Source organism: Stigmatopora argus, chromosome 23 (genome assembly GCF_051989625.1).
Source record: "Stigmatopora argus isolate UIUO_Sarg chromosome 23, RoL_Sarg_1.0, whole genome shotgun sequence".
In the NCBI taxonomy this organism is placed as follows: Eukaryota; Metazoa; Chordata; class Actinopteri; order Syngnathiformes; family Syngnathidae; genus Stigmatopora; species Stigmatopora argus.
The window spans coordinates 8,327,763-8,348,359 of record NC_135409.1 but is presented as its reverse complement, the minus strand read 5'-3'; the positions used below and the strand labels follow the sequence as shown (position 1 = coordinate 8,348,359).

At 55.5% G+C, this 20,597-nt stretch overlaps 3 protein-coding genes and 1 long non-coding RNA gene across 25 annotated transcripts in view; 1 reads left to right on the top strand and 3 right to left on the bottom strand.

Annotated features, from left to right (window-relative positions):
- Nucleotides 1–2,256, top strand: part of LOC144068705 (uncharacterized) — a 146,653-nt gene extending 144,397 nt beyond the window's left edge. For 7 of the 13 annotated variants that reach the window (XR_013298269.1, XR_013298250.1, XR_013298254.1 and 4 more), the window contains 2 exons: nucleotides 1,614–1,705; nucleotides 1,789–2,035. This is a non-coding gene — a long non-coding RNA (uncharacterized LOC144068705). Of the gene's footprint in view, nucleotides 1–427; nucleotides 620–1,430; nucleotides 1,518–1,613 lie in introns of those variants that run through there. The other 6 variants (XR_013298270.1, XR_013298267.1, XR_013298255.1 and 3 more) reach the window with 6 other exon arrangements.
- A 1,549-nt stretch (nucleotides 2,257–3,805) lies between these two features.
- Nucleotides 3,806–12,371, bottom strand: eps8a (EGFR pathway substrate 8a, signaling adaptor). Of its 10 annotated transcripts, none has more exons than XM_077593364.1 (24): nucleotides 11,867–12,223; nucleotides 10,264–10,343; nucleotides 9,716–9,768; nucleotides 9,585–9,632; nucleotides 9,454–9,512; nucleotides 9,205–9,366; nucleotides 8,984–9,133; nucleotides 8,837–8,919; nucleotides 8,536–8,758; nucleotides 8,338–8,461; nucleotides 8,175–8,263; nucleotides 8,009–8,083; nucleotides 7,794–7,942; nucleotides 7,587–7,722; nucleotides 7,467–7,525; nucleotides 7,305–7,395; nucleotides 7,094–7,240; nucleotides 6,977–7,012; nucleotides 6,608–6,631; nucleotides 6,357–6,519; nucleotides 5,546–5,732; nucleotides 5,333–5,465; nucleotides 5,075–5,122; nucleotides 4,074–4,818 (listed from the first exon to the last, which is right to left on the bottom strand). In XM_077593364.1, exons 1-23 carry the CDS (start codon nucleotides 12,206–12,208, stop codon nucleotides 5,111–5,113), a joined length of 2,625 nt encoding a protein of 874 aa, XP_077449490.1. In that variant the 5' UTR covers nucleotides 12,209–12,223; the 3' UTR covers nucleotides 4,074–4,818; nucleotides 5,075–5,110. The 10 variants fall into 10 exon arrangements, 9 of the variants coding, with proteins under 9 accessions (XP_077449488.1, XP_077449491.1, XP_077449490.1 ...); XM_077593361.1 differs by lacking the exon at nucleotides 5,075–5,122 and having other exon boundaries at nucleotides 8,536–8,579; nucleotides 8,652–8,758; XM_077593366.1 differs by lacking the exon at nucleotides 5,075–5,122 and adding an exon at nucleotides 10,984–11,166 and having other exon boundaries at nucleotides 11,867–12,014.
- Nucleotides 12,372–12,735: 364 nt separating this feature from the next.
- On the bottom strand, nucleotides 12,736–15,262 carry gpr19 (G protein-coupled receptor 19). The gene is made up of 2 exons (XM_077593392.1): nucleotides 14,966–15,262; nucleotides 12,736–14,141 (listed from the first exon to the last, which is right to left on the bottom strand). The coding sequence occupies exons 1-2, from the start codon at nucleotides 14,981–14,983 to the stop codon at nucleotides 12,942–12,944; spliced, it is 1,218 nt and encodes a 405-aa protein (XP_077449518.1). The 5' UTR covers nucleotides 14,984–15,262; the 3' UTR covers nucleotides 12,736–12,941.
- A 165-nt stretch (nucleotides 15,263–15,427) lies between these two features.
- On the bottom strand, nucleotides 15,428–20,461 carry tbk1 (TANK-binding kinase 1). The gene is made up of 22 exons (XM_077593379.1): nucleotides 20,348–20,461; nucleotides 19,475–19,605; nucleotides 19,244–19,384; nucleotides 19,027–19,156; nucleotides 18,763–18,944; nucleotides 18,188–18,348; nucleotides 17,998–18,108; nucleotides 17,754–17,933; nucleotides 17,474–17,670; nucleotides 17,328–17,386; nucleotides 17,150–17,241; nucleotides 16,969–17,070; nucleotides 16,821–16,899; nucleotides 16,639–16,760; nucleotides 16,482–16,558; nucleotides 16,371–16,410; nucleotides 16,192–16,293; nucleotides 16,019–16,115; nucleotides 15,848–15,948; nucleotides 15,707–15,778; nucleotides 15,572–15,606; nucleotides 15,428–15,494 (listed from the first exon to the last, which is right to left on the bottom strand). The coding sequence occupies exons 2-22, from the start codon at nucleotides 19,559–19,561 to the stop codon at nucleotides 15,451–15,453; spliced, it is 2,211 nt and encodes a 736-aa protein (XP_077449505.1). The 5' UTR covers nucleotides 19,562–19,605; nucleotides 20,348–20,461; the 3' UTR covers nucleotides 15,428–15,450.
- Between the last annotated feature and the right edge of the window lie 136 nt (nucleotides 20,462–20,597).

Below are 20,597 nucleotides of genomic sequence, written 5' to 3'. Positions count from 1 at the left end.
ACTATAAAAGCTTCCTTACAACAACAGTCTTCATTGAAGAGACATAGTAAGGCTTTTTTTCTTAAAAAAACGACATGGTATAGTAAGGCTTTTTTTCCTAAAAAACGACATAGTATAGTAAGGCTTTTTTCCTAAAAAACGACATAGTATAGTAAGGGTTTTTTCCTAAAAAACGACTTAGTGTATATAGTAAGGCTTTTTTTCTTTAAAAAAAAACGACATAGTATAGTAACGCTTTTTTTCTTAAAATACGACATAGTATATAGTAAGGCTTTTTAATTCGTAAAAAATGACCATGTATAGTAAGGCTTTTTTCTTTAAAAAATGACCATGTATAGTAAGACTTTTTATTTTTTTAAAATGACCATGCAAAGTAAGGCTTTTTATATTAAAAAAAAAAAACGAACACACTCTTTTACAGCATCAAGACTACAAAAATGGCGACTATAGTACGTCATCTTCCAAACATGGTCATTGAGTCGGGAGGACAAATCACCTCCTATGGGCGTGGTTACGCCCATTGGTGACGCAGGTGCGTAAATTATGCACATGCGCAGCATCGCGCCCCTTGGCTCAGCCATTTTCATGCCGTCGGTCGAACGACTAGAACCCAAACGAGGTAAGCCCTAGACTAGAGCAATTTACTGGCCTATGTGCATTTTTAACACCCTACCGGGAGATTTTTTTTAGGAATCAATTGAGCCAACACGCCAACAAATCTGTTAGTTTATTGCCAGGTCGAACACACCGTCGACATTTGAAGTATGGCCTCCTTGGCATGTCACTAGCTAGCTTAGCATTAGCCTCACGACATTTGACTTCAAAAGTATTTTGTCCGTATTCTCTCCATTATTGAGTCATGGGGGAAGACTTTTCATTTGATCAAACAAAGCCGAGATATCAACGGACAGTTTGCCAGGTGAAGGTGTGTTGTATGTCATGATAGTTTTCACTGCGATTGCTAAACGCCCTTTTCCAATTTGTAATTCTGTTTTAAACAAAAATCATTGATACCAAAATGGTTAAGCCGACTTTCTGCTAATTTTTAACATCAGTCTGTATATTGAATCGCTTTGTCTGGAAAGGGGAATTTTTTTTTCTTCTTTTTTTCGTAGACCAACACTTTATTGAGATCTGTTGATCTTGAGAATGGGTAAATTCAAAATAAGGGCAAAGTAATAAAATATGTCAAACATGGGTGTATAATATGCACTAAAACAAATAAAACATAAATAAAATAAATAAATACATAAATAAATAAAATAATAATAATAATAAAAAATAAAACAATAAATGAAACGTGACACATATCACATAACTTCCAGGGGAAATTAGCACCGAGCACTAACTAACTTATTTTCATTATTTATCTTGATCATTTACTTTAAGATTTCTCTTTCCTGTAATAATTGTTTGCACTTCCCAAATAGCTTGGTTCAATCAAGATGAATCTGTTCCCGTGTGTCCAGAACCATGCACACCCTTGAGGGGAGAGGAGACTGGGCCAAGGTATCAAGGTAATACTAATGACCAAAAAAAACACCTAAACACATCTGTTGAATCTCCAGTCTCTGTATATGATAACTTTTGCTTTATTTTTTTGCATGCACCAGGTCCATGGTGATGTCCAGACCCTGGAGGACCAGGTGATCTTCCCAGGTTGCCCACTTGAAGATGATGCATCGTCTCTGAACTCTGCTCTGAGGTTAATACCGTATTTTCACGCCTATTTGGCGCATCGTTTCTTACGCCGCAGTGTCAGTAACGAGTGCTATTTCTGTATTTTAGACACACAAAGCACGCACATGGATTAAGATCGAAATGCGATGGCGCTGGCTACCGGAAGCAGCTTATTTCCTGGTTATATTGTAATGTATCCAAGTCAAAACATTCCAATCTCACATTATTTTATTGACTAAAGTTGCAATTTACTAACCCCCCTCTTATTTTATAGGTGATGTCCCGATCCCTAAGGTGAGGAGGATTTCTTTTTTTTTTTCAATCAGAAATTTTAATAAAAGAGATTTGAGTGTCATTTGTCTTTGTTAAAACACTTGGAGAAAAAAGACCCCAGACCCTCAATGGTCTTTTTTTTCCTTTTAATTTTTGGTGTTTATATACTAACTTTTGTATAATTTAAAAAACGTTTTTTTTTTTGCCTAAGTGTTTTAATTTTGTCTACAGGTGAACACCAGCTACAACAATCAATGTGATTCTAAGTGTGCAAATGTATTTCTTTGAATAAAAACTATAAAGTGTCATGTTGCTTGCATTCTTTTGCTAGTTATATGAAGAAAAATACATGAGTATATTCCAAAGGTTTTATTTTTCCACAAAATGGGGTTATTGGGGAGGTCACAAGTCTTCCAGCATATAAAGATGAGGTGGTGTTTCCATCCATTGATGAAAAACCTTTTCTTGGCACTGGATGGAATTCTGGGGAGAGAAAAAGAGGGTCAAAAAAAATAGACTAAGTCCAACATTAAAAAAAAAAAATTTGACTGGACGCCAGTTAGGTCAAAAGATGACCAAAAAACAATAACACTAAGTTAGGTTTTACCAACATCAGAAGGACCCATCTCTCGTTTCAGATGTGGAAAACATACTGGATAGGGGCCCTCAAGATGTTGGTGTCAAAGGCTGTGCCACGCTCCAAAGTCACCTTTCTTTAGCGTTGATTTGGTAAACTTGGGTGGACCTTGAAGAGAAGCAAAATAGAGTATATTTAGTAGACATGAAAATAATAAATCAAATAACCTGAAAAACAGGTCTTACGTCATACACGACTTCTTTGGTCTTGTAGATTTGGACAGCTTCCACCATCTCCGTGGCTTTAAACCTCTGCAAAACACCACAGCATGATTATGTCAAGGTACTATATATTGAAACATTTCAATTGTTGGCTGGCTAGAAAACATCGTTTTAAAATAATAATAACCTGAAACACAGGTCCTACGTCGTACACGACTTCTTTGGTCTTGTAGATTTGGACAGCTTCCACCGTCTTCGTGGCTTTAAACTTCTGCAAAACACCACAGCATGATTAGGTCATTGCTTATTGAACCATTTTGATGCACAAATGACTCCCATTCAATCCAAAAAATAAAATGTCTCACAAAGCTCTTAGACGGAGGAAAAATGGTTGTTTAAACGAGTCAAAAATGACCCCTGCGCTACGGTTGAATGAATGTCTCGCTTCGGTTTGGTCAAAACCACATTTAAAAATCAAAAGGTCCAAGCCCTGAAGTCTTCCTTTAGGAAAGGGAAGGGCAAAAGTATATATATTCTAGAAGTGTACCGATTATTCCTTACACCTCCACTTGATGGCACTAGTGTGAGTTACCCACACGATCTTGCTATTAAAAATCAACGCCAACCCAGTTAAAGTGTCTTCATTCAAAATTGGAGTGTATCATGATGCTAAACAAGCTAATTTAGGAAAGCCGTGAACACTGGTCGCTGATATCTAAACATTACACGGGTAGAGGAATTAGAAGCTATTAAAAAAAAAGACTCACTTTGACGACAAACTGCTCCTTTTTGTCCGTTATGGCCACATTCTTGATGTTTCCCAGCAGTCTGTCCTCGTTGAGGGACTGAAACACAAAATGGAAGGGTTTCTTTTTAAACATTAAGAGCAATATGTGACGCGATGTAGCCAACTTGCTAACAAACATTTGTGTTAGCATCCACGTCGGGGCTACATCACGCCAATGAAGCACGTTCCCGTCAAAAAGCACTCTTGAAATGAGAACTGGGGCTACGAAATCCCCAAAAGACAAAGTACCGAACGCGCTGCATTGTCCTGGAAGAAGTTTGTCGGCTCTTTCTTCGGGAAATCGTCAATTCTGAGCAGCTCAGCAGTCCAACGCGCCCAGCCTCCGGCTCATCCGCCATTTTGAAAAATGGCGGCGGTCTTTTGAACTCTGACGTCAGCCACGCCTCGGCCACGCCTATTACACATAGACACAAAAAAAAGAGATCGTTTTCATCATAGAGTGCTGCAAATACTTTTAGGTTGGGCATTAATACTTCAAAACAAATACATTGTTTTCATAATAACGTACTGTAAATACTTTTTGGTTGGGCTTTAATACTTTAAGATACAATATTGCACATTATGAACATTGCGGTGACATGCACTTCAGTGTTTGTTTTTGACTTCTAAGGTTACATACTTGGATATGCTTTTTCAATTGGGATTCATTTGGCTAAAGCAGGGGTGTCAAACATACGGCCCGCGGGCCGGAACCGGCCCCCAAGGAGGTTCGATCAGGCCCGCAGGATAATTTGAAAGTGGAAAAAATGCATAAAAGACATGGAATTAATATTTTTAATTCGCTGCAATTCATGGATTATCCGCTAAGGGGCGCACTCTTTCCATCAGAGTAGAAGACAGCCGCATCACTGAGACAGACTGAAACAATTTCAATATTTTCCTAATGTTCTTGTGCTTCTTTACACCAAAACAAAGGGAAAACATGATATTTGGGTTATTTATAGCAGAGCATGGTATAATTTTAATGGTCCGGCCCACTTGACATCTCCCTAGGCCGTATGTGGCCCACGATGCCAAATGAGTTTGACACCCCTGGACTACCCTAACGCCACCGGGTTTTTTTTTCCCCCGGGCGCTAATGCTAACGCTATCGACGGCTCGTCCGCGGATAATCTGGAGGTCCCGGCCGAGGGAGGGGGGGCGTGGCGTGAGCTTCAGCGGGCGGTTCCTCCGTCCAAAGGCCGGACCCCCGAATCGCCGGCCTCCAGGATCTCCTGACGTCTCCTCATGATCTCCTGCAGCTCGTTGCCCGATTGACTCTGAGGACGGTGAACCAAAGGCGGAATGGGGGTTAGAGGAAATCCGACCGAGAACGTAAAGAGGAGCGCGACGGGAAAGGTTCGAGGACTGGCTTAAAAAAAAAGCAACTGGGAAGAACACGAGGTTGAACGTCAAAAAGGCTGGCTGATAACAGCGCTAAGGAGGTCCAGGAGCCAGTCTTGTTCTCGGGTGGGTTTGGCACAGGAAGTGGTGTCGAAGGGAGGGAAGGGAATTTGCTACAAACTAGCAAGATACCTTAAGGGAGCCGCCAGGAAGAAGAGAGGAAGAAGCTCAGAAGAAAACCTGAGGAGATCACACGGCACACTTGAACCTCAAGAGCCAAAATAGCGCCGTCCTCTCACGCAAAGTCAACTAGAAAAAGTCCAGTGGCGCCACGGTCGCCCGCGTTTCGACGGGGCCACGCCGGCGAGGCGGCAAGACGTCGTTTTGGTCCGAAAATACCGTGGTCGTTCTGGTTTAAGTCACGGGTCGGGTCCGAGGCGGCGCCGGTACCTCCAGCGCGGCCTTCTGCACGGTGACCTGGCTGAAGACGCGAGCGCCGTCCTCGGGGCAGACGGTTTTCAGCTCGTCTTTGTTGAGCGAGAAGAGCTGCGCCCCCGTCAGGACCCCCAGACTCCCGATGGTTCTGCGTGCGCAACGTGAAAATAACCTCGCCGACTTCCCGTTCCCGGCCGGGTCCACCGTGTTCACGGGGGAAGTACTCACGTTGGAGCGAAGCCTTTGGCCTCCAGCCAGCCGCGAACGTCGGCCGGCGACGACTCGTAGGTGATGCTGACGCCGGGAAGTCCGGCGGCGGGTCGCGACGCCCCGGCCAGTTTCTTGTGAGCGCCGCGACCCAGCGTCAGCCGGTGCAGCAGTTCGTCCTGGACCTCCTCCATGTTGGATTTTCTGCCTACAAACACCACGTTCACATCCAAATATTGCACGGTTGGATCGAGTAAAGCTTGAAATGAAAACTCAAAAGTAAAGATGCAGGGTACTCGGATGATTCGCCTAAAGACGTTTCGCCGACGGACGTTTGACAGACGGACAGGTCGCCGAATGGAGGTTTCGCCGAACGGAGGCGTTGTCCAAATGATAGTAAAAATCAATGATTCATTTCCCTTTGCCGCTCATCACTCTCAATTTATTAGTCTAGCGTCAATGGCAGCCCGGGAATAAGCACCCTTGGGCGGGCAGATGTAGCAGAACCGAGCCGTAAAATGACAGCCATCGGGTCAAATCCAGCCGAAAACAGCGTTTAAAGATTAAATACAAATACTAGAGCTCTTTGGACATTAGAATTGAGCCCAGGGAAGTGAATTCCTTGGTAAAATGTCGCAATGTGGGCAAAAAAACGTCTATATACGTCCATTCGCCAAACGGCTCAAAATGCTCTCAAAGTCGGTCAAATCCATTCTGCCGAATGAACGTTCGGCGGAACGTCCATTCGGCCACCTGTCCGTCTGTCTAACGTCCGTCGGCGAAACGTCTTTAGGCGAATGATCCGGTCACGAAGATGCAGAGATATACTCACGCTCCGCGAGGGCGCTCGGGCCACCGTTGTCGTCTCCGGACGGCGAGGCGACGCGACGTGCGACGGCCGGCTCGGCGGTCTGCGCGACGGGTGGCGGCGCGGGGGGTGGCGGCGGCGGCGCGCTATTTTCCGGAAGGCGCACCGTTCCGCTGCCGCTCTGCTTCTGCGGGCGCCGGGGGAAATAGACGGGTGAGAGAGCGTCGCCCGTCCGGGTCAAAGAGGGACGCGGCGGGGGGCGGCGGCGCCGTTACCTCGTTGAGCTCTCCTAGTAATTGCTGCGAGCGACGCGACAGAAAACAAAACAGCACAAGCTAACTGGCGCTAGCTGACGGGGAGGGCAAACTAGGGCTGGGCGACGCCCGCCTCTGGTAAGCGGCGGCTCTCGGCGTCCGCCGGCAGTCAAATTCGGGTTTTCCCTCAACCGATGCCGGCGAAAAAAAGTCATTCGAAGTTTGCACGGGAAAAATAGAACGGGCAGAAAATCTAGCAAGAGCTACCAAAGGGAAGAATCGCCCAGCCCGTTAGCATCAAACGCTAACAAAAAGACGCGGAAAAGAAGGGAGATTCGGACCTGCCGGCTCGAGAGCGCGAAGCAAAGCGGCTAAGCCCCGCCCCCCTACCTTGAACATCTCAAACTCCTTCCGCGGCATCATAAGCTTTACGGGGACACACAAAAAAAACAAGGAAGCGGACGGTCAGGTTTGATAAATTGGGCTTTTCCGTCGCCGGGTGCTCACCTGGATGGTGTGACTGTAAACGCCGTCGCCGCGGGCGCTGCTGATGTCCACCGCCGGCGCCGGCGCTTCCAGGATGTTGTTTGGCACGTAACCCAGCAGGCCGTCGCCGTTTCGCACTTTCCACCACTGCTTCTTGTCGTCCACCACCTGACGGGCGGAAGGCGAGTGAGGCCAAGACGGGGGCGGGGTCAAGGCGAGGGGTCGCTCTTGCCTCCACTAGCTCATCTTTGAGCACCGACAGCTCCGTGTTGTTCCTGGCCACAAAGTCATACTTGGATTTGGCAAACTGTTTGGTTCGCGTCCTGAAAGACAGGCGCCGGCGAGGTCGGTGCCAGTCTCCCAAAAGTCGCCCGGTCGGCGGCGCGCCACTCACGGCCGGGGCTCGCCCGCCTCTGGCTCCCGCATCCGCCTGGGGGGCGCCGGCGGGGACGACTACGAGAAAGGACGGGATCGGGAAGCCGCGTCACGGGCGATCGGTCGCCGGGGAGCTCACCTCCTTTGCCGGACTCACGGCCGGCCGATCTTCCGGAGACGGGGACGCCGGAGACGGGGACGTCGGCGGCGGTCGCCAACCGTCGGCGAACGCCAGCGGGCAGGGCGGGAAGTCATGGTCCTCGGGCCACTCCGACCTAAACGCCCACGTGTCGCGGCGGCTTGAGAAGGACGCCAAACGGCAGGAAAGTGGAGCGAGAGCTTTGACCTGCACTTGGTCCAGCCGTCCCCCAACGCCGCCCACAGGCGGCGCTCATCCGGCGTGACGGCGGCGCGCAGGAATTCCACGGCCTGCTGGGTGAGCAGGGGGACGACGGTGCCGCGGGCCAGGTCGGGGCCGCCCGACGCCCGCACCACCTGCGGGAAACAGGGCGGCCGCCGCCGTGGCTTGACCTTTTCCACCCCGGCCGCGGCGGGACGTACCATTCTGAGGGGGGCGAAGAGGAAGTGAAGAAGCTCCTGCGCGCTGGGGTTCCGGATGTGGGCGTTCAGTTTGCCCTGCGGGACAGAAGCGGCCGGCGTCATTTGCCGCCGCGGAGGCCGGGTCGGTCGGTCGGCGCGGAGGCCAAGATGGCCGCCGCCGCCTCACCAGCTGGTTGAAGGCAAATTTGAACTTCTGCAAACAGTCGACAAACTGCTCCTCGGCGGGAGGCCTGGAGCGCAGCGTCAGGAGCCCCTCTGGAGGACGGGACGGGAACAACGGGGGTCAACGTGGCCGCGCCGCCAAGAGGACGCCGTTGGCCTGACGCCACCTCCGGGACTTCTCTTCTTGTTCTTCTTGTTCTTGCGCTCGGCCAGTTGCCCGTAGGCCTCGGCCGCTTTCTGCAGTTTGCCGACAAATGCCTCGATGTCGTCCAGGATGCGATTGAGGATCCGCTGGGCGGCGGACGGCGACAAAGTCGTCACCCAACGTTCTCCTAGCTAGCCATCGGCCGGTGCGTTCCTCTCACCACGTCGCGGTCCACGCCGGCCGCCGCCTCCGTCACTCCTTCGCCTGCGTGCCAAAGACCGGGCGCTGAGGTCGATCCCCCCCCCCTCAGGCAGGCCGCCCCGACGCCCAACTCACCGTTCCGGAGCCGCCCGGCCACCCTCTCGTCGACCTCCGAGACGGGCGGCGGTTCGGGGGCGGGCGCGGCGGGGGGAGGCGGGATTCGGACGTCGCTCCGAATCATCCTACGGCAATCATCCTCGTCACGACGACGGCTTCGGGGATTTACGCCAAGACGGTGCCCGGCGGGCGACTCGACTCACTTGAGGACGTCCGGTCGTTTCTTGGGTTTTCCTCCTTTGGCGTCCGTCAGAGCGCTCTGGATGTCGGCGTGGATCAGGTGGGCCTGCGGGGCGGCGGCGTTTGGGTGGTCGCAAACAGCCAGCGGATCCTCAACCGCCCAGGCCTACCTTGACGTCGTCGCACTGGAACAAGTGAAGGTCGGCCTTGCTTTGACCCGCCTCCTTGCAGACCAGCGCCAAGATGGAGTCGAAGCTGCACGCGTCGGCCACGGCCTGGCAGCGCTGCACCGACGCCAACGGGAAGACCTCCAGCTCGCACTGAAAGCACGCCAAACGTAGGGACGGCCCCCATGACGGCCACGGAAACACAAAAAGCCAAGAAGAGCCACCTCGCCGTCGCCGTCTATCAAGCCGATGTCGCGGCAGTCCACCCGCAGCGTCATGTCCTGCGTCCAGATCTTCCCTTTGGCGTGGAGCAGCCGCAGACGTCGCACGCCGTCCTCCACCGTCAGCAGACCGGCTTTGCGCTCCAACACCAACGTGCTCAGGTGCTGCCACGGCAAAAAGCGGCGGTGAGGCACGCGGCGAGCCGGCCTCCGGGTCCGGGACGGACGCCACCGGTCGGCCGGGCCGGAAACCTCCACTCGGTACTCCGACGTATCCGTCGGGCCGTCGCTGGTCCACGCCGTCCTCCGCTCTGACGCGCACAGGGGTAAAAATGGTCACCACGCGCCGCGACGCAACATCCCGCAGAGGTGGGCTCACTCACTTTTTTTGTATTTGGACGAAGAGTGCGGGAAATAGACTTGTTCGCTTCCTGCATGGCAGTCAAAACAGCCCATCTTTCAGAACTTTTCTGCCCACCGACGATGGGAAACGGACGAGGGTTGAGGGACTCACCCGTCAGGGCTTGGCCGCGGGGGTCGCCGTTCGCTCCGGGCGCGTCGCGGCCGCTGTGGCAAACGGAAAAATGGGGATTTTCTTTGTTGACATTCTCAAACACGCGGCTCGCCGACAACCAAGTCCAGATGGAGGGCACGTCTCCATTTTGAAGACCTCTACGCCCCGCAGGTCGTCCAAGGTCTAGTCCGCGTCTAGTCCGCGTCTAGTCCGCGTCTAGTCCGCGTCTAGTCCGCGTCTAGTCCGCGTCTAGTCCGCGTCTAGTCCGCCTCTAGTCCACCTCTAGTCCGCCTCTAGTCCACCTCTAGTCCGCCTCTAGTCCATGTCTAGTCCACGTCTAGTCCACATCTAGTCCACGTCTAGTCCACCTCTAGTCCACGTGTAGTCCACCTCTAGTCCACCTCTAGTCCACGTCTAGTCCACCTCTAGTCCACGTCTAGTCCACGTCTAGTCCAGGTCTCATGTTTTCCGAAGATCCGGTCTGGATGGAGATTTCTAGGTCGCGGCTAATTGCTTCTCCAGGTCACGGTCTAAGCTCCGGGTCTCACTTGGTGTAGTGCCCGCCGAAAACGGCGGAGGCGAAGGCCGGGGTCCGGTCTCCTCCGTTCATCTCCTCCATCATCCGGGACTACGAGAAAAACAAAACAAGAGTTCCTCTAAATGCTCCATCCTGCGAAGCCGTGGTCAAAAACAATATATTTTCAGCGTGGACGACACCCGACGAGGGACGAGAGCCACGCCCCCTGAACTCAGCACGCGGCCCCTCCCCCCGTGTTCGGTTACCACGGAGACGAGGACAAACACGGACCGGGTAACATTGTCACGGTAACAGAAGGGACGGGACAAAAAACACTTGACGGCGCGTGTTGCGATGGCTCATGGTGCGGAAACTAAAGAGGGTGGGCGGGCTCTATCCTGTGGCCCCTCCCCTTCTTCACACAGATAATCTTTTATATTGCGGCGGAGGCGGAGACAACACATCAGCTGTCGCACACGCTTGCACACCAGGACAACAAAGTAAGACGATCAAAAGATTTGGACACACACACAAACAAACACACACACACACACGAGTGTAAATATATAATCGATAACCTTTTAAGATAAAAGCGATCACGATATATCACACCCCTATTTGTGTGTGTGCGGGTCAGCTGACCAGAAACAAGGTTTGTTGACGCCAACCTGGCGGCCGCTAAAGCTTTATCTCTTGGGAACATTCCGACAATAGGCGACCGGCGCACCTGACGGGGACGAGGACCGCTCACCTTCTACGGGATGTCAGCCATGAAGGGTCTCTCAAAGGTCATGCGGGGCCTCGGCGGCGAGCGTCCAAACGCCCGAGCAAAAGCGGCCAAAGCGATGCCCGGCGGCCCGCCGCAAATCCTCCCGGGGAAGGTCAGCCCTCGTTCAGCGGGCTTAAGCTCCTTACACCTGGCGGAAGGCGGAGCCTACGGCGAGGAAGTACACGCACAATTTTGTCGTCCCCGTGACCGTACCGACCGCGCGAGATAAGGCGTGGACGTTTGCTTCCCGGTTAATCATACACCAGACGGATGACCTTTACACTGGCTGTTTTTTGGTCAGGGCCAACATTTTGTCCCATTTAGCGCCAAAATGTGAGGTGGACATTTTAAGGGTCACTAACCCATCCAATATTTATCTCCCAATTATATATGTTACAGTTGAAAGTTAAAATCCAGAACTTTTCATTGAAATCCGAAATAGTGTTGGCTCTTCCTCTCTGTTGTTTCCATAAAGTTTTGAAGACGGAGGGGCGTGGTTTACGCTGACGTCACCACTCCACTCGGCTCGGCTCAGGCTGTGTTTACTCGAGGCTTCCTCGTTTTTATTGCCGTCTGTCGGTGTCTTTTGGGACATTTTGGACGTCGGAAGCCGAGCGCCGGCCCTCGGCGCTGAACTTTCGCCATGGACATGGACGAAAACAACAAGGTGAGGGCGGCAGTGGCCGACATGTTGCGCCGTCGCCACTGCGCTAGCCTTAGCAGCGAGCTAACCCACCGCCGCCGTTGCTTCTGCGCTAGCCTTAGCAGCGAGCTAACCCTCCACCGTCGCAGCCTTAGCAGCGAGCTAACCCTCCAACGTCGCCTCTGCGCTAGCCTTAGCAGCGAGCTAACCCTCTAATCCTACCTTGTACCCAATCAGCTGCTGTCCCCGGCCTCGACGGGGACGGGGAAGGCGAAGAAGCCCGGCAAGCGCGGCCGCAAGCCGGCCAAGATCGACCTGAAGGCCAAACTGGAGCGTAGCCGGCAGAGCGCCAGGGAGTGCCGAGCCAGGAAGAAGCTCCGCTACCAGTACCTGGAGGAACTGGTCTCCAGCAAAGAGAGGGCCATCTGCGCGCTCAGGGAGGAGCTTGACATGGTGAGGAGAAATTCGGCCGTAGCTCCGCCCAATTGACCTCCACCTCAACTTGCCTTTCGTGTCCGTGTCCGTGTCTGTCCGGGCGCAGTACAAGCAGTGGTGCTCGGCCATGGACCAGGGCAAGATCCCCTCCGAGATCAAAGCCCTGCTGACGGCCGACGACCAGCACAGAGGATCCGCCAACGGTGCCAAAAGCAGCGCCAAAAGCAGCACCAAAAGCAGCGCCTGATGGGGGGCCGGCCGTCCCTCTGCGGCGCATTCCCTTGTTTCCTTAGGCCAGTTTTATCTAGACGGGACCGGAAGGGTCGGTCGGTCGGTCGCCGGCCCACGTCCACTGGCCCCGCTGGAAGACGGCCGCGCGACGGACCAAAACCAAAGCGCCGATCGGAATCCCGTCTTTGTCGACTTCCCGAGTAAGTGGAGTTTACCGGAAGGCTCCTCGTGGCGAGAAGCCACGTGGATTGGTCGCCGTTGGGAGAACGCTCGTGTCGCTCTCTCTCCTTTTGCACTTGTTGGCTCGAGTTTGTCCCTGAAAGAAATAAACGCACGGACATATGGAATGGTGTCTCGGACGTCCTTCGATCGCTGTCGTCCAATCGGACTCCAACAAATGAAAGGATGGCATGAAAAACCCAAAGTGTTTTCAGTTCCACCCCTTTATTCAAAGTGACCATTGCAAAAAAAAAAACGCATTGCGACGACTGCGACTAAATCACTAGCGGTACGGTGACGCGTCCGGGCCTCTTGAGCCAGTCAGTGTTTATCCTCTTTCCACGCCGGGTCCAAGTGGACTCGGGCTGCCTCAAAACCGGGCACGCCGAAGCCCGGGTCTGGGTCCGGCTCACTATACAAAGGTGTTGTGGGCGCCGGAGGTCCAGGCCAACTTGCTCCGGACTTTTCCGTCGCGTTCCGAGCGCGGGCGGGCCGCCTCCTTGGCGGGAAGTTCTGCCACGCCCACGTAGTTCTTCTTGGCCAATCGCGAGCTGGCGGTGATGGTGTAAGCGTTGCTCCGGTAACACTTGATGGACGACGTGCAGAAGGTCTCGCGCATGCCGCGCCGAAAGTTGGCGTTGTAGACCGAGTACAAGGTGGGCTTGGAGGCGGCCGAGCTGAAGGAAATCCAGCTGACGGCGGCGAAGAAGAGGAGCGCCCGCCGCCGCCCGCCCGCCTCCCACGGAGCCTCGCGGGGGTGCCACAGTTGCGCCAGGTAGAAGGGCGTCCACGTAGAGAAGAAGAGCCAGTTGAGCACCAGGAACATTTTCACCGTCTTGACCTTGGCGCGGGGAACGGCGTTGGCGGTGCGGCGCACGCCGCGCCCGTCGGCGCCGATCCTCCAGATGTGGCGGACCACCCGCCCGTAGAAGGACGCCACCAGGCCCGCCGGGAGGGCGAAGCCCAGCAGGAGGTGCGCGGCGGCGTAGGAGACGCCGCCCCGGCCGTCGGGCAGGAAGAAGCGGCAGTGGCGGCCGTCGGCGGGCGCCGCGCCGTAGAAGTAGAGGCAAGGCGCCACCAGGGCGGCGTCTAGCGCGCAGGAGGCCAAGATCATCTTCTTGGCCTTCTGCCGAGATACCTTGAAGCTGAGCGGGTGCACGATGGTGTAGAAGCGGTCCACCGAGATGGACAGCAGGACGTAAGCCTGCACGCCGGGGCACAGGTGCTGCACGTAGCGGGCGGCCGCGCAGGCCGCCGCGCTCAGGGGCCAGCCCCCCCAGGCCACCTGCGCCAGGACGGCGGGGGCGCCGCCCACGCTCAGCAGCAGGTCGGCGCAGGCGATGGCCACCACAAAGTAGTTGGTGGTGGACTGCGTGCGGCGGCTGCGGCGGATCACCAGGCAAACCAGCGCGTTCCCCGCCACCGACACCAGCCACAGGACCCCGAAGGCCAGGGCCAGGGCCACCGCCTCGCCCGACGTCAGCCCCTCCACTGCCGCCGTCGCCGTGCCGTTGTCCGCTTCCGAGTAGTTGAAGGAGAGCGCCGGGGGCCGGAAGGCCGGCGCGTAGAGCCGGCGCTCCATGGCCACCGTGTTGGCCCGGGCGTACACCATCTGCAACACACCCGCGCTTTAGCGCTGGCCACCGCCGCCACGCTCCAAAACAGCCTAAGAAGCCCTTGGAGTGACCACCGATCCGTTAGAACAGGGGTAGGGAACCTATGGCTCGGGAGCCACATGTGGCTCTTAAGATGGGTGCATATGGCTCGGAGCTAAAATGGAAACCGGTGGTGAGAGAGCTGAGTCCCGAACGCACCAATAGGAACGTCACGTCGGGACTGTGGCATTGATTTCATTGATTAGCAACAGCGTAACAACGTTGTCAAAGGAATTCGGAGACCTTTTGTACTTTAAAAGTGACAAGATGACGACAACATTTCATGTATTTTGACTTTTAAATTGTGAGTATGGCTCACAAGGAATAACATTTGAAAATGGGAATTGTTTATGGCTCTGTCTTTCAAAAAGGTTCCCGACCCCTGCGTTAGAAAATCGGCAAAGTAGACGAGCGCGTTTTCACTTTCTACTTGCGACCAGTTGGCCGAGGCCGCCAGAAACATGTTTCTCTGGAGGTCGCGGCTTACGCAAAGTAGCCCCCGCTAGCTTGTTTTGACCTTCCCGCTTCTCGACATATCAACAATAGGTGGCGGCCCAAGTCGTTCTGCCCGGAAACAACGTCGTGCGCGGCTAAACTAATGGCGGCTTTGGAAAACAAAGCCATGGAATCGACGTCGGCGGCCGGGAGGCGAAACGCCAAAAGGGCCGAGAGCCCGCGCCGAGCCCCGCCCACCCGGACTGGCGCCAGTTCGACACGGATTTATCGATGGCCTCCGTCGTTCGATGGACGGCGCGCAAAGGGGCCAAAGCCGCGTACTTACCTCCGGTGGCGCCACCATCCGCCGGCCGTCCGGCAGGCGGGAAGCGGCGCTCGGCGAGCTGGAAACGGCGTTCAGCGCGCGAGAGCCAGAAGAGCCCGATGGGAAGGACCGAGAGGCGAGCGGCCGTCCGTCATGGCTCCGAGGATGGCCAAGATGAAAAGAACGCTGCGCGTATCTTGGGCCGAACCAAGTGCTGTGTAAAAGGCGGGGGGAGAGCGAGCGAGCGAGCGGCAGAGCCCACCCAGGCCAGGCAGTCCGGCACCCCGCCTCAAACGCGAGCCCGATTACACGTATGCATCCGCGCCGTTCATTTTCATGAAAAATTCCTCATCCAAAAGCGGCGGCGGCCGCCGTCGTCGTCTCCGCTGCCGCGGTGGCGCGCGCGGTCGCCACGGCAACAGCGGCCGTCGCCCCGGCAACCGGCCCGTCACGTGACTCGCCTGGCAATGAGAAGCGTTCCGGTGGCGCTTGACGTTTTTATTTCTTCATCGTCGGCGTACATGTACAAAGCGGAGGTCTCCAACAACGTCTATTTACAAAACAAAGGCCCGTTATTTACAAGCGGCGGTTTTCCCCCCCGACGGTGGGCCGGCCGGCCGGCTCAACCTCGCAAACCGCCGTCCAGCGTCAGCGTCCCGAATCTGAGGAAGAGCGACGCGGTCGGTCCATTTTAAACGGGCGGCCTAAAGCTCTGTGGACGACGGGCCAAAAAAAAAAAAAAAAAAATAGGAGTGAGCATACCTTTCCAGGAAGTGGTTGTTCTCAGCCAGTTCCTTTGCCATGCCCTCCATCTCCTCCTTCAGCTTCTTCATGCTGCGCCAGGCACGCGGCGGACTCGTTAAACGACGCGCCGGCGTCACCCCGCCGCCGTCTGGTTCTTACCCGAGCGTCATTTCCACCAACGTGTGCTGGCTCAAGTACGCCTGAGGCTTCAGACCGCTCAGCAGCACCGGTAGAACTTTCCCGGGAACCTGCTCCTGCAGCTAAAAAAAAAAAAAACGGCTCATTCGTAGCTAGCGGCGAGGGCGGGTAAAATGAAACGTCGACGCCTACCTTGGAGGCTATCTCCAGGAGGACGCGAACTTCCTTCTCGATGCCGGCCAGCTGGGCGCCGGAGGTCAGGAGCTGCTTCCTCATGTGCTGGATCTTCCTGCGTGCAGACGGGCGTCAAGACGGCGGGCGGGCGGGCGGGCCGGCCGGGGCGGGACGAGACCACGGCGTCTCACCTCATGGCCTCCTCGCTCTTGGAGATGAAGTGGCGGTACTTCATGGCGCACTCCTCGGTGAACAAGGAGCGAGCTTTGCCGGCGTGGAGGACCAGCTTCTGCCTGTGGCGCACGCATTCCAAGGCGGTGAGCCGGCCGCCCGGCGCTCTCGGAACGCGTCGGCGTCCCCTCGGACCTACTTGTCGAACTTGTGGATCTGCTCCTCGTTGTACGGGAGACCTAAAGACGAGGCGGAATTTGACGAGTGGCGTGGAGGAACGGCGGTGGCGGCGACGGCGGACCGGACTCACGTCGCTCGGCCTTGTCTTTCTTGAACTGTTGGTAGATGGCCGTGATGGCGTCCAGCAGGACTTTGATTTTTTCCACGCTAGACGCGGAGAAGACGGCGGTGAGTCGCGCGCCCCAACCGAACCGGCCCATTAAACGGCGGGCGGGCGGGCTTCGTACTTTCTGTCTTGGGGATGCGTGCCCACTTGCTGCGTCCAGGCATCGCTCAGCAGACCTCCCGGCGCCAACTTGGACTTGAGCTCCTGGACGCTTCGCTCGACCGGCTCCAGCGAGGCGGCGATCTGCGGCCGCCCACGTCAAGCGGAGCGATTGACGGGCGCCGTCGGCGGAGGCGGACTCACCCGAACCACTTTCTTGTGCATGTCGGCGATCTCGTCGTACTCGGAAGTCAGCACGTTGGCTTGCGTCAGGACCTCCAACCTGCGCCCGTGCGCTCGTCAAGCGGCGGCGGCGAACGCCGCGTTTGGGGGCGGAGCGTGACTGACTCACAGTTGCTTGTTCTTTTCCAACGTCTGCGTGGCCAACTTGCACAGGTGGAACACCTCCGACTGCTTGCGGACCATCTCGTTGTAGTCCTCCCTCATCAGCTCCCTGTGGACGACGTCAGGGTCGGCGAGGGCGGCGGGCGTGTCGTCCCGTCCCAAACCCCACAGCCGCCGCGGCTACTCACACGAGGCCTCGGACTCCTTTTCGGACCAGTTCTTGGTAGACCAGCAGAGACTGAGACGTCTTCCACAAGTGTCCGATGTCGCCCGCGAAGGTCTGGCGGAGAGGTAAGGGGCGGGGCGGGGCGTGAGACGGGGTCCGACGGCGGGGCCGCGTTTTTTTTTTCTTCCTTCTCCACGTACCTTGGCGTAGCTGGCGTCCAGGTCCAGATCGTAGCGTGGCTGCACTTTGGGGGGGCTCGCTGGGAATTAGAGGGGTGGAGTGGAGACGCGGGTAGGGAGGGACGCAAGGACGGAGCGACCGATCCCTCGGGGATCCGCCCACTTACGGTCCTCGAAGATGAGTCCCACGGTGGCCACCGACTCTCTGCTGACCAGCATGATGGGGTTGTCCCTGGTGGTCTTGGGGAAGCTCTTAGCCTGCCTGCCCGGGTCCAGCGCCAGGCGCCGCCCCTCGTAGATCAGCTCTTGGTTGTGCAGCGGGATGCTGGTCCGGCGGGCCAGCAGCTCCTGGAACAGCGCCGCCCTGCGGCCGAGGAGGGCGTGGCGGAGCCGTCCGGAGACCGCGAGCCGGCCCCCGGTCGCTCGCCACCGCGTCCGCCTACTCACGTGTTGTACTCGTGGATGTAGACGCGGTGCAAGGTGGCCTGCTGCAGGCTGAAGACAAAGACCACCGCCCGGTGCAGGATGTCGTTGGTCTCGGCGAAGAACTGATCGAAGCCCCAACACTTTTCTTGGTCCGCCTCCAGGATGTTGGCCAGGACCGGAGTCAGGAGACTCTGAAGACCCCTGAGGGGAGGAGCGCCACGGTCGGCGAGGGACGATGTCGTCGGCGGCGGCAATGGCGACTCACTTGGACAGGCTGCACGAGACGGGCATCTCGGTGCTCCACTCGATCTTGCCGTTCTCGCACTTCTGGTGGCCCGAGATGGTGCCGGACGGCTTCTCCGTGATGATCTTGTACCTAGGGTGGCGGCGGGTGGGAGTTTTTTTTTTGCGTGATCCTCACGGAAGCCACGCCGTGGCTTCCCCCGCCGACTTACATCACTTCCTGGTTCCGGCGTGGGCCCTCGAAGGGTCTAAAAGGGAGGCTGCCGGTGGCGGCGTGGTAAAAGGTGACGCCGATGCTCCACAGGTCCACGGTGGCGCCGTATTTCTTCTGGTGCTCCTTCCGCAACACGGCGCGCTCGTACATGTCGGGGTGCTGCGTGAAGAAAGGTTGAGCTTTGGCGCAGGGCGTTTTTTGGATTGGATAACTTTATTCATCCCGTATTCGGGAAATTACGTTGTCACAGTAGCAAGAGGGTGCGGATGCAGAAATAGGAAAGGCATTTTAGACATAAATAGATAGGTCAGAAGTAAGTTAATAAATAAATACATGAATAAATATATAAATAAGCGTGTCTATGTATGTATGTATCTATGTATGCATGCATTTATGCATCTATCTATGTATGTATCTATCTATGACGTATGTGTGTGTGTGTGTGAGCGTGTGCGCGTATGCACGTATGTATGTATATATATATATATGACGTATATATGACATATATATAGATATATATGTATCACGGGTAACTTCTACCAGTGGCGCCCGCCGAGCGGCGCCTTTCCTCACCAGGTATTCCTCGGTCCCGTAGAGCGAGACGAACTGCTCGTCGTCCTCCAGCTGTCGGGCGGCTCCGAAGTCCGTCAACTTGTAGACGGAGCGTCCGTCGTCGCCGATGACGCGCATGATGTTGCCCGGTTTGATGTCGCGGTGCACGATGCCGTACTCCCTCAGGTGATTCATCCCGGCCACTGGAGCGTGGGGGGAGCCCGACGTTAGCCGGGCCAGGCGAGGACGCCGCCCGCCACCCCCCCGACCGACCGACAAACTCACCCACGTCGTGAAGGACGATGAGGAACTCATCCTCAGGAAGCCCGTAGGCATTGGATGACTCCTCCAAGACGGTGTAGAGACTTCCGCAAGAGCAGTACTCCATCACCAGAACCTTGTGGCGCGTGTTGGACTACAGAGAGAGAGAGCGAAAGAGCGCCCCCTGTCACCCGGCTGAACGCGAGTGGCTTGGCGGCGGTGGCGCTCGAGGAATGACCACCTCCTCCTCCACAGCGAAGAGCTTCACGATGTTCTTGTGGTTGAGCTTCTTGAGCACCTCGAACTCCCGCATCTGCACGTCCAGCGGCCGCAGGAAGCTCAGGTTGTTGAACACCTTGACGGCGTACAGGTCGCCCGTTTTCTAAAAAAAGGTGGCGCCCGGGGTGGGGGGTGGGGGTCAGCATCTGGGCCGCTTTGGCGTCACGTCCCTTCCCGCTTGCCGCTCGCTCACCTTGTGGCGGCCGCGGTACACGTTGGCCGTGGCGCCCTGACCCAGGAGGTCGGAGATGAGCCACAGGTAATTGGCGGTGCTCTGCATGGCGACGGCGGGCTCGGAAACAACGTCCAGCGGGGAGGAGATTCCTGGGAGAGCGCGTTGGAGATTCAAACCATGTGGATTCTACAGGTAGCCAGCCAAGTAAAGTCCGGTCCTCCAGAGCCCCTATCCGCTCCCTTTTCCATCCCTCCCCCCTCTAGCACACCCGAATCAAACCATCGGCCCATCGGCGAGCTTTCCAGAAGCGTCGTACACATCCCTATGATTTGATTCAGGTATGTTGGTGGAGGGTGGCAAATGTGGGAAATAGACCGGAGCGCGGCTCTCCGGGACCTAAGTTGGCCAAAAAAACACAGACGAAGAAGGAGGAGGAGCCTGATTCCCACGGATTTTGCCTGACACTTCTCGGCACCCGTAGCGTCCGCCTGTCAATCACCTGGCGATGAGGTCAGACCAGGGAAATTCCCAGCCGGCCGACTTTCATCGACTGTCTTTGCGCGTTTTGCTCCGGAGACACGGGAAAAGCACCTCGGCGGCTCGGCGGTTGAATTTCCTGCCGGAAATGAACGCCGATTCGTCCAGCCTAAGCTGTCGAGTCGAGCCGAGCCAAGTCCGCCGCCGTGCATTTCCTGGCTATCCGAGACAAACATGGCGGCCGACAAAGTGGCGTCCGAAATAGGACGAGGCAAAAAAAAACCAACCTCGAAGCCTCCTCCTCCCACCACCCAAAACTCCCTTCTTTCGGCGGTTAGGACAAAAACCCCGAAATGGGCAAAACCCCGGAATTTAGAAGCCTTTTAGTGGCGGGTCGATGGTTTCGATGCTTACCTTCCTCGCTGCCAGTCCTCTTTTTCCGCCTGAACTGCCTACGTCACTCATATGAGCCAATCAGAAAGACGCATGACGTTCCCTTCGTCAACATTCACAAAACAAGACTTTCGATTTGAGAAGTCGCCCCGCCCACCTCATTTTCGCTCCGACCAGTACGTCAAGTACGTTTTCTGGGGCATCATTTTGTTCCAATTCAGTTATTTCAAATCATTTTGCTCTCAGTTGCAGACTTGTTGCAAAATATCCA

What these genes read in the sequence shown, in the direction of transcription:
- eps8a (XM_077593367.1), bottom strand. Translation starts at nt 12,208, where the DNA reads ATGGCCGAGCACCACTGCTTGTACTGCGCCCGGACAGACACGGACACG. An exon ending in TGATAGACGGCGACGGCGAG is followed by an intron (nt 9,134 to 9,204) that starts GTGGCTCTTCTT and finishes GCGTGCTTTCAG; the next exon opens with TGCGAGCTGGAGGTCTTCCC. An exon ending in AAACGACCGGACGTCCTCAA is followed by an intron (nt 8,759 to 8,836) that starts GTGAGTCGAGTC and finishes TGATTGCCGTAG; the next exon opens with GATGATTCGGAGCGACGTCC.
- tbk1 (XM_077593379.1), bottom strand. Translation starts at nt 19,561, where the DNA reads ATGCAGAGCACCGCCAATTACCTGTGGCTCATCTCCGACCTCCTGGGT. An exon ending in TGGACGCCAGCTACGCCAAG is followed by an intron (nt 17,242 to 17,327) that starts GTACGTGGAGAA and finishes CCTCTCCGCCAG; the next exon opens with ACCTTCGCGGGCGACATCGG. An exon ending in AACAACCACTTCCTGGAAAG is followed by an intron (nt 15,607 to 15,706) that starts GTATGCTCACTC and finishes GCTCTTCCTCAG; the next exon opens with ATTCGGGACGCTGACGCTGG.